This window comes from Atheta coriaria, unplaced genomic scaffold, assembly GCF_025399875.1.
Source record: "Atheta coriaria isolate IRGN ID8LTWV9N9 unplaced genomic scaffold, Caltech_Dcor_3.1 hic_scaffold_6_pilon, whole genome shotgun sequence".
Taxonomy (NCBI): Eukaryota; Metazoa; Arthropoda; class Insecta; order Coleoptera; family Staphylinidae; genus Dalotia; species Dalotia coriaria.
In genome coordinates this window covers 3,581,721-3,593,093 of record NW_027045448.1, presented here as the reverse complement: position 1 = coordinate 3,593,093, position 11,373 = coordinate 3,581,721, and the positions used below count along the sequence as shown (strand labels likewise).

Sequence of the window (11,373 nt, the reverse complement as noted above, 5' to 3'; positions counted from 1 at the left end):
AATGGTAAATATTAAGAAATAAAAAAATGCTTCATTATTATTTTATTAATTTATTGAATACTTATCGAAACAAGAAAATAAGTTAAGATTGTAAATAAATCTACATTTAGTATCGTATTTGTCGTCATCAGACAAATTATAGCTTTTGATCATAATATAACAAAATAATGTTTACATAAATAGATAGTCTCTTTGGCGATTCTTGTCTCGCTCAACAAGCACACCTTTAAATGCAACTACTCTGATTTACAAACTATGATAAATTCAGATATTAATATTCTTGTCTTTTAATATAACATAAAATGTTAACCCAAGCAAAACTTGCGGTACCAATATAAATCACCCTAAATGCAGGTGGAACCAAAAGGAAGTTCACTGTCTGCACAGGCAACCAAAACATACAACTATTTTTAAATGTTTGTTCAAATTTAGTACGGAATTCAAGGAATATATCTGATTTTCCTTCCATTATACTCATCGCTGCAAAATAAAAATTATCCATAACAAATTTATAAACCTTTATGTTTGTATCTCTTACATGTATAAAATATGAACAGTAATGGCGGTACAGAGATGAATTGGTCCACAAATAACTTTTTGCCGACGACTTTCAATGCAGTACCGACGAATTTAGAGTCTAGCCATTTATACCTGCAATTGAAATTTAAACGATGTATATTCGGTTGCATACATTACAACAAACTATCTTTTAAACAGACGTGGCATTGTACTAAGTAACTTCCAACACCAGTGAATATATTCAGTTTATTACACATGAGCATAATAGAATAATTTACCAAACGGTTAATAGGGGACCTTGAATTGCGGTTCCATAGAATGCGTAGCGCGCTAGCGTCGGTTGGTCGAGGTTCGTTGGCTTGTCCACCTAGAAACATTAAAATTTATTGCAGTTTACAAAGCAAATGATTATAGCAAAGCAGAAAATAAATTGAAGAAAACAATGTCAAATACTTACGAGATATTTTTTCGTTAAAATTTGTTGCGAGCATTCTGCACCAAAGAATAGGGTACCATAGATGATTCCATTCGAAATGATTGGATGTTTAGTGAAATTCACTCGTATAAAATTGACTAGTTTAGACATTTTTGATAAACCACCACAAATGAAACAATTATATTATCTTTAACGTGAAGTTTTATTTTTGGCTTGTAGGAGTTTTACGGAATAATACATTTACAGTATTATTTGAGATGGAATAAGTTGGATTACAATGTATGCTGCTTGTAGCTTCACAAAACTCACGGAACGCACATATCTAGTTTACCAACAGGTCTATTCCGTTAACAATTTTATCGTGCACAGATTATTAGACGAATAATTCCACTTTATACCAGCAGTCGCGCTCCTATGTACGAGTAAGTACTTACAAAGCAAACATGGGTTGTGACAGGCAAGTTTTGTTTGCGTTCGGTGTAGGTTTCAAGTATTAAATTTCAATTATATTGAAATTATCATCACTTATTATCACACATTTTTTAAATTAAAAACTTCAGGAAACAAAATGTTTTTCACGACACTCAACACATTATGCTGCCTTTGTGCTGGGTTCAAGAATACTGACTCATAAATGAGGAATAGACTATCATATTCAATTGAATCGTTTAGTTTAAATATACCACGCTGTTGATTAAACCATACCATAAATTTACATTTTGCGCTTGACACAGTATTCAATACAATAATGCTCTAACTATGAATTTTGTTTGAATTGTATTCACATTTAAACTATTTGTTTACATATACATTAAATTGAAATTAAGAATTAATAATCTTGGCGCTTAATATAACATAAAATATTAACCCAAGCAAAGCTAGCAACCCCAAAATAAATAACTCTAAACGCCGGGGTACCATCAAAAAATTGACCACTTGTGCTGGAATCCAAAACAAACAACTACTTTTATAAGATTCCACAAACTTGCTCCTACACTCTTCGAAAACATCTTGCTTCCCTTCCATTATACTCATAGCTAAGTAGAAAAGAAGGAGCTCCCCCCGACGCGGCTATTGTCTGATCTAAGACCAGTTTTTTACCGACTACAGTTAGAGATTTCCCAATGAATTTCGAGTCGAGCCATTTGAACCTGTAAACCGTACATACATGTTTAGTGCGCGACCATTGGGTTGCCTATAACAAATGTGTATTTGTTAAATAAATTCGTACCAGACAGTAAGCAAAGGACCTTGAATTGCCGTTCCAAATAAAGCATAACGTGTCAACGATGTTACATCGAGAACTTTTGGTTCATCAGTCTAGCAAAAACATATATTACATATATTATATATTATATCATATATAATTGCTGTGGTTTATACTCACAAGAGTCCGTTTGGTTAATACTTGTTGTGTACATTCAGCACCTAGAAACAGCGCTCCATAAATTACGCTATTCGAGATGATTGGATGTTTGTTGAAATTGGTGCGAATAAATTTAATTGTTACGGATGACATTTTGTTCATTGTGACAGTTGATATTGATGTTTTTTTACAACGAAACTATAACTGCTAATCTTATGTCATAACCGTTGAACATTGAAGAAGTTTAACCACTCTAACCGTGCACCGTGCTATAGATTAGATATATGTACTACACCCACCATACTCAATCTGCATAGCACAGATGATCAACATTGTATCACACCGTAGTAGTGTTAGACGTATATTTCATATTTGGACAAAAATTAGTCACTATGTATGAGTTGCGATATGGATTTTCATGCTAATTATTAATTTCAATCAACAAGTTCAACTTTTAGCTTGTGAAGTAGGTAAATAATTTTTTAAAGAATAGACAAACATTTTTCTTTAAATTAAAGTTAAACTCGTAGTTTGCACATACGAGCTAGTGGTACTTGTTTAACGTGGCCATTTTGTTAAAACAAATTACTCAGATATAAAAACACTCAAACCTAAATAAATGTTGACGCAGTGAAACAATTAAAAGTGTGTTAACGCAAAAGAACTAAACTAAAACAACGAACTGTCATACGACAACGGTTAATGCTTTTTCATTAACAATTCAATATTATTTAACCGGATGATTACATTCGGTTCTTGGCGGTGTGACGGTGCTACTGTATAGTTTGACATACATTCAATTTTTATATCCGCACTGTCTTAACGGTTTCTCTCCGTGCGCGTGCGACAGGTAGGTGGGCTGAAAGCAAAAATATAATTGTCCGCGCACCAAATTGCAGTTGCGCAAACTTTTAACTACTTAGTTATTGGAAGGTTGAATGATTCAAAACGTAATTATTATTGCGCATTTAATCACCCGAGTGTCATATAAGCTTTCAAGCCGTTTAGATACAAGTGTGATTTGAATTACATAATTGTAAATGTTAATTCTAAATCTTGCAAAACAGAATAAAGTACATATACATGTTTTTATTAATCTGCTTACTAAACACAAATGAATATTCCAATACATTCAAATAAAGTTGTGGTGATTTATATAAAGTGTCGGGGATGGTAGGTAGGATGGATGATGCAGGATGTTACATTTGCAAGTTTTATAGTCGGCTACTAGTCAACAGTTTATTTATAGAAATTGGTATATTTAAATGTAGGAGACATTACATTCCTATAATATTGCAATTATTAAAAACATGGTGCACATGCACATTACCCTTTTTTACAACAGTATGTAAATTATTGCAGTTATTTTCTTAAATATTTCAGTTTAATTATAAACGTATTTATGCATTTTATTTAAAATCAATAGCATTCATTTTCAAAGTTTAGTTTTGCATGGTTTCAGGACTTAACACGTTCCCGTTTCTGTCTTCTGTTGGAATGTACGGAAATTAATACATTTTTGTGAAACATAGCTATACCTAAGTATAGTTATAGAATGATACACCTGCTAAAACAATGTCCAATTGGTGCAATGAATAATTACTTTGTTTGTTGTTACAGCTCACATAACACTCTAATGAATTGTATTTTTGCATTGATTAACACAATTAAATTTTCTCAAAACTACGTGGTTTTGCGTAACGGGAATAATGCAGTAAAGTTATCATATGATATCATGTTATTTATAGAGTACGATTTACGTAATTGCAACAATTATTATGCACGCAACGTGAGTTTATCGAGGTTGAAGGACATAATTGCAATTATGCCTAGAAGAAAAATGTTGCAAATTCACACATATTGATGTTTCGATTGTAAACCAATTGAAGACGATGTTGAGGATTGTTATACCTAATTGTGGTCACTATATTTCCCTATAAAAATATATTTATGCCAACATTAATAAATTAATGAAATTGTCCACAATTGATCCAGAGGCGTAATATTTTGCGTAATCTAAACTTCTAAGGGATTTAAATATGAGGAATCAAGTTTGTCTTACCATAATGCATCGAAATTCTATTTGTGCGTATTACTGGCTTACAACTGCTACACCTAGTACATAATTACAATTAACAAGGCCGTTTGGACTTGTATGAATTGTATATCTATTTGAACATCAACTGCAATCAATGCGCATGTACTTAAATAGTGCTTGAATATATAGTACTTCTCTTAATTTATTTTACGGCACTATTATGTTAGGTCACATGACTTTACGAATTAATATCATTGGTGAGAATAGTATACAATTATCGAAACAAAACTACATTCCACATTCACACAAAACTTTTTATACGTAAATTAGTCTTTACAGTCTGGTGTATACACTGGTAAAATATTCACGCGTACATGCTCCTTCAATATAGAAGAACTCCGCACTTGTTCAATTATACGCGGACGACCAGTCTTGTGGAAGTGGCGGTAGCGGACGAACGTGTTTCAATTTGCTGCTATATTCCAACAAAGATTATTAAGCTTTACTCGTATTCAAGTGCGTGTGATTGTTAAACAATGTGTTCATTTTGCAGGCAATAGTTAATATACTTATACAAATTATTTAAGCTGTAACTAATGTGATTTGCTTGCCTATTATAAATATTGATAGTTACCTTTTAATACTTGTATTACTCTTATAAATTACCATGTGATATGATAACGGAATATGTGCAATGATGCCGGTGAAAAGGACAAACCGTTCGCATGTATCGATGAAACAATTGATGGACGTTTTTAAACTTTGCGATCCTGAAAATTCCGGTGAAGTGAATATCGAATATTTGTTGGAGTTGGCTAAAGCTTATGCCAAGGATGGATCAGATCAGGTACATATTACAAATTATGGATATTGTTTGTAACTTAAGTGTATACGGTATGAACTTGCACCATAAATGACTAATTTTACTGTGTATTATTGATTTTCGCATAACTACACGTGTCTCGGGCTCTTTTTCATTTTCCATGAATAGCGTCATTATTCAAACGTCACAAAGTTGATAGCTGGTAGTTTCGGTCATTTTCATTCGCGATCGATATTTTCTGTGAATATAAAACTTGCAATACGATGAATATTGTGTTGTTAATTCATATAAGCGTATGCATTGTATTTATTTGTGATTATATTGTGTGGTTTATATTGAAATTAAATTTGTGTGTCAATAAGAATGTCGGTGTGTTCAGCGTCCTTGGAAAAACGCGTTTTTAATGTGAATTAATGGATTTTTACAATAATTGCTACAAATACGTAGGTAGGTATCATGTAGAAGTATTGCTGTCAAGGTTTGGAGCATCCTGTAACATGCAATCAACTTGATGGCATTCCCCAATTATACAAAATTAAACTTATAACTTCAGTCACTCGTAACTTGTTATTTATTTTTAAATATGACTGGTTAATTTGAAAATATTTAACGTGTCTTTGATGGCTTTGTTTAAACGTGGTTCCTAATATCATTAGTTTCATGGTTTTTGATGCGTAATTTAATTGATGCATCGCGTTTATATTGTGAATGTCCAACGCGTTCGCATTGGTATAGGTGACATCCGCTGGATCAATCGTTTGTTTTTCGTTCTTTTGTACTTGCATCATGTGTTGTTCTTTCCGCTTGGTGAATCCGATGGCATTTTGCTGGTTATAATTTTCAATTGCGCCAGACTATATCATGCGGTCAGAATGGCAACGTGATTAGTTAACAATGAATGTCGCTGACATGGTAACAAACTCTTTATAAAAAAGTAAAAAGAAATAATCCATAAACACTAACGCGTTGCTCTAATTAGAATGTTTATGTTTTGCTTTTTTTTTTAGTTTCATTTAGTCACAATCAAAAGTTAAGTTATAAACTCTCATTTGTGTTGATTTCTTTGTATAGTTGTTGCTGCATTAGTTGACTATTCGCTCTGATTGATATCACAATTACAGCTTAATTAAAATGGATTAAGAGCGTAAAATTACAATCACAATAAAATAAAGTAACATTATTGCTCTTCGCAAAGTGAAAATAGCCACATGTAAAAGTTTCGTAAATATAGGTAAATTATGTAAAATAAATTAATCAAATTCGCCTTTTCCAAATAGATTTACGAGTATGCATGAATATTATGATGTACTCATTCACATCATGTAATTTTGCATTCATTTTGATGAAGCAAAACGACTTATTGCTATATTTGCAATAAAAATCATTATACAATATAAGAGTGAAACTAGAAATTGAAAAGTGATGCATGCGTGATACAAAGTGAAGTTTTAATTATACAAGACTTTTTTTATATTTTACCCAGGATAGAAGAGGCAAGGTAAAACGGCAATTTGCTGAAAGATTTCAAAAAGGAATTTGTTATTAAATACTTATATTAATACTTATACTAATAGGCAACGGCCATACCACGTTGAATATACCGGTTCTCGTCCGATCACCGAAGTCAAGCAACGTCGGGCGCGGGTAGTACTTGGATGGGAGACCGCTTGGGAACTCCGCGTGCAGTTGCCTTTTTCTTTATAAAAATATTTATTGATATTTTGTGACATTAGTAACCACGTCTCCTTTAGCTATGTACTCATTACAAGTTTATATTTTACTTAAAAGTTGTTTGAAATTTAAAATCAAATAAATCAATTTTAATTTCATGGGAACATTTTATTTCTCTTCCCATTCACGATTATTATTTAATTGTTGATACTTTCTAGTATGCCTAGGTGTTTTACTTTATTAGTCTAAGAAAAAATTGCAATAACCGTTTAAATAAGTGTTTGAAGCAAACACTAAATTCGTTGTTTTTTTTTTTTTACTTTCGCACATCGAGATTTTTGCATTTAAATAACAAATCTCTACGGAAGGTAAGTCGCGTGTGCCGATTAGATTAGAGGAAATACCATTCATTGTCTACAACGTTATGTTTTCCACATAATTGAGAGCATTCAACTCTGATCGCTGTTCGCACTATTTACGCTCGACATGGAAAAACATCGATCTAATTTTACGTAACGCCAATGACCGCCGATATCATCGATAGTAACTAAAGAATATAAGGTGGCCATACATTGTGACTTTTCGAATCAAGTAACGAAAATCACTGTAATTGAATTAGAAAGTTTGTTACAAGTTGTAATTTTTATATCACCAGTCCGTTTCCATGTGTCATTCAATTTCCTTGTTTCTTTGCGTTTTTGCCTCACTGACTTGATAACTCCGGCATTTTATTTCTTAGATTTTCAAATAACTATATTCCTCAAGTTGTAAAATGTAGGAAATTTCATGAGGCTACGGAAAATAGAGTTATAGCATAAGAATGAAGTAATAAAATTGTGAAAATTATGATTAAAAGCAATAGCACATCTAATTGAAATTTTCTGTTTTATTGATATTGGCAGCAATAGAAAGTTATCGAACAAATGGAATAATTGCACTACAATTTAATTACGAATTGAGGAAATCATAAGAAGGAATTACTTTTTCAAATCATAAGTATAGACATACAATTATATTACTAAAAATATAATTTTATCCAGCATTTTCTTTATTACAACTTTGAATTTCATTATTCAGATATCAAGCACGTAGGTGACTAACTAGATCAGATTTCAATTTCAATGTCTTGCTCTAAATATATTTGGTTTATATAATTGTTGCAATTATATGGTTACGGTCAAAATCAGTTTCGTACGCATTATTTATGATCAATTTTACTTTAAAGCGTAAATTAAATATTAAATAAATATTTGACATGATGACTATAACATAAAATCACTGATATTAGGTGTATTCTTTTAAATTTATTTTTTTGCCTTAAAGCACGAATGGAACTTTCAATTAATTGTTTTTTAATACCGTATATTTGCCAACGCTGTTGGAAAATGTCATTTTCTTTAGTTTTATTGAATAGTTTTAAATATTTTACTCAAACATTACCGCGTAAAATCTAATCAAAATACTTATTAATAACCAAGAGTGCCGTTAGCTAAATGCTGAAAATTTCGAAATTATTATCTCCATATGTTTGACCGATTAAATTATCGATTTTAGGATCTGGGTCTCATATTCAACCAGTTGGATAGCAGCGGCAAAGGGACGTTGTCCTTTAAGGAATTCTCCTCCGGTGTTCGTTTAATGTTGCGGCAAAATCAATTGCAGGAGAAAATCATGGTCTCACGCGGTAAGTACTTCTTTTAATATTACCAATTGTTAACTATAAATAAATATCCCGCTAAAAACTTATTTTTAAACTTCTATATTAATGTCTTTAGTATTTTGTATTAAAAACTTTTAAAACATCGTTGATTGCTTCGCATTAAACGTAAAATAGAAAACATTTTTAAAATCTTAATGATTTTACGTGTTTGCGAAATCCTTAACAGTTTCCTTATGTTATTAAATTCGCATTATGCGTTTTCATGCGTAATTGCCGTAACGCGCTATATAAAAGCACAAGCTAAAAATAATATAACAAAAGAGGAAAGACTAAACGCTGTAACAAGAACGGCTGAATTACAAGTGAGTGCTATTCGAGTGTACAATCAGCTGCGAAATTCTAATTTGCAATTATAAACTGGTTAATGGTATTTCATTTGAGTGTAATTCAAAATTGATTAGATATTACAAGCGTATGTGGGTAGTATGTGAATTCATGAATGATGAGAAACTGATGCTAATGGCGTGTCTTAAAGCAAATGAGACTAATGTTATAAGTATGTAAGAAACCTCAGTGAATAAAAGGAAAAACATATTATTGAGTTCATTAAATAACGTCTTTTATAACTTATTTCCTAATTTCTAAATGAGTACTTTCAGTATTTTAAGGTTTCAAATAAAAGTTCATAACTGTAATTACCGGAAAACAATAAACACTTAAATTGGACAAATATATCATATCATTCCAGTTTTAATCAAGACATTTAAAAAAAACATAATAATCGATTACACTTATATCACAACAAAAATGTATTCAGTTTTGAATCAAAAATCCATTAAAGAATGATTATAAAGAAATTTATAAAGAATTACACATACGAGAAACTAGTAACCTACATTAGACCGTTTAATTTTGAAATTTACGTATAAAGATGTTTATTAATTACCCGCACAATTTAAAGACTTTAACGATCTGTGATGCTTTAAAAGTATGAAAGCACAGTTACAAAACCATTTAATCCTCAATGTAGAATATATTCAACCGTCGTAGAATAATGTACATTGGGTTGCATAGCGTTTTATTTGATATTGCATTATTTATACTTATTTCATTAGCAAAACAACAACTTTAATATTTCTCTCTCTTAATAGTTTCAATAACGTAAAGCTATATACGTATAATTTGCAATGTAAGAGATAGATCCAAATTCACACGTCATTTAAAATTGTATTAATTTTTCAGTTACACATGATTCGAATTACCCACATACCACAAGCAATTGAACATTTAAGGATTGTTATATTGTGTAAACTAATTTGATACTACACACTAACTTTCAAACAATTATTTTCATCCAAATTAAGTCACAACATAATTGTTCTTCATCAATAAAACAATGAACAATTGAAATTTAAATGCAGCATCCAACATTAACTAGTTAATTCAAAGCTTGGTGCCAAACAGTAAATTAAAACTTTTAAATGAAGGAATACCTACATATATGCGTAACAAAGATACTAAATAAGTATTTTGATTAGTATTGTATCAGTTTCCATTTCTTTTGTATTTCTTGACAATAACCATCATATTTTAATATTTGATACAATTAGGAACTGATTAGTAGGTACATGATTTCCATGATTACAAGCATTATCAATAAGACGGTTTGGAAAACGCGAATGATAAAGAGACGTGTATTCTTTATTTTTCTTATTCATTCTTTGCGTACAGTGAGGAACCTAAAACATCAGTATACAATTAAAATTACTAATGGCCTTCGTATTTTTAAATAAGAAAGAAATGTATCAATAGATGTAATAAATGTGAGAAATTCAAGGAACGCAGGATACACACAACGTTAATCATTTATTATTGTAGGGCTGTACATTCCTGCATAATTGCCCGCCTTCCTATGTTGCAAATGGCAAAAAATCGCCGCAGCGATAATAAAAGTTGTAAAAGTCGTGTGGAGAGCATCCTGAGACTCATGATATTCAAACATTCACAAGGTACAATCGCACATTGCACTACCTATAAACTACACTTCTTCACAGAGCCTAGAGGCGGATAAATATAAGTACACGTCGGCTGGTCGCGCTCCGATGAATACGTCTTGTATTTTACTTACAATGTAACAGAATATTACTTGTTTCTTTTATTGCGGCGCTGCAAGTCTAATCGCAGATCCAACAAGTAAATATTCAAGTAAATATTTACTTGTATATAATCGGTGTGTAAGGCTGTCATGAATGGAATTTCAAGATCATCAACACAATACCACTTACATAGCTTACATAGCTACAGATATTAAACTGGAAATGTCAAGACAACTCGCAGGCATATAAAGTTAACTCCTACGATTCATTAATGACTCACCTGGTACATGTAGCCCGTTACATCTTCTATTATATTACCACATATATTTACTACCATTTAAAACAATATACATACCTATACAGATATTCATTTCCGGCTACACGGGGTTTTTAATTCCCTGTTATTTTTCGGTGTCTGTTTACGGTTACAATCTTGGGTTAATGTCTATAAATTAGCATTTTCCCACGTTTTTTTAACAAATTTAAATTTTTGAATACAATATACGCACGAGTGTACGATTTCAAAGTCTACCTGATTACATTTCAACACTTGAAATTGCTTCATATATGACTAAATAAATGTAATTTCAATTTTATTTGTACTTAACTACTATATTGAATTTTGTGGAGTGTGATTGTGGTTTTGTTATTTCAAAATATGCGTTCGGTTTCTCTAATCATACGCAGAGCCGTTCGTTCGAATCAATTTCGAATATTTTACACAACGACTGATACCTTAATATAAATTTAAAATAACGCAATGA

The 11,373-nt window shown here is 31.3% G+C and overlaps 2 protein-coding genes and 1 non-coding gene across 6 annotated transcripts in view; 2 read left to right on the top strand and 1 right to left on the bottom strand.

Annotated features, from left to right (window-relative positions):
* The window catches only part of nuf (rab11 family-interacting protein nuf), a 35,830-nt gene that overhangs the window by 5,914 nt on the left and 18,543 nt on the right, over positions 1 to 11,373 (top strand). For 2 of the 4 annotated variants that reach the window (XM_065304820.1, XM_065304819.1), the window contains exons 1-2: positions 4,798 to 5,206; positions 8,408 to 8,537. In XM_065304820.1, coding sequence (XP_065160892.1) covers positions 5,054 to 5,206; positions 8,408 to 8,537 — 283 coding nt within the window. In that variant the 5' untranslated portion in view covers positions 4,798 to 5,053. Of the gene's footprint in view, positions 1 to 4,796; positions 5,207 to 8,407; positions 8,538 to 11,373 lie in introns of those variants that run through there. The other 2 variants (XM_065304821.1, XM_065304822.1) reach the window with 2 other exon arrangements.
* Positions 35 to 2,653, bottom strand: LOC135793754 (mpv17-like protein). Its single transcript, XM_065304836.1, has 6 exons — positions 2,343 to 2,653; positions 2,187 to 2,275; positions 977 to 2,106; positions 798 to 886; positions 539 to 651; positions 35 to 480 (listed from the first exon to the last, which is right to left on the bottom strand). Exons 3-6 carry the CDS (start codon positions 1,103 to 1,105, stop codon positions 272 to 274), a joined length of 540 nt encoding a protein of 179 aa, XP_065160908.1. The 5' UTR covers positions 1,106 to 2,106; positions 2,187 to 2,275; positions 2,343 to 2,653; the 3' UTR covers positions 35 to 271.
* LOC135795068 (5S ribosomal RNA) lies at positions 6,756 to 6,874 on the top strand. The gene has a single exon (XR_010549022.1). It is a non-coding gene; the product is annotated as a 5S ribosomal RNA (ribosomal RNA).

Coding starts and splice junctions, on each gene's coding strand:
- LOC135793754 (XM_065304836.1), bottom strand. CDS start 1,105: ATGTCTAAACTAGTCAATTTTATACGAGTGAATTTCACTAAACATCCA. Junction 652..797: donor GGTCCCCTATTAACCGTTTG/GTAAATTATTCT, acceptor TTTCAATTGCAG/GTATAAATGGCTAGACTCTA. Junction 481..538: donor ACTGTTCATATTTTATACAT/GTAAGAGATACA, acceptor TTTATTTTGCAG/CGATGAGTATAATGGAAGGA.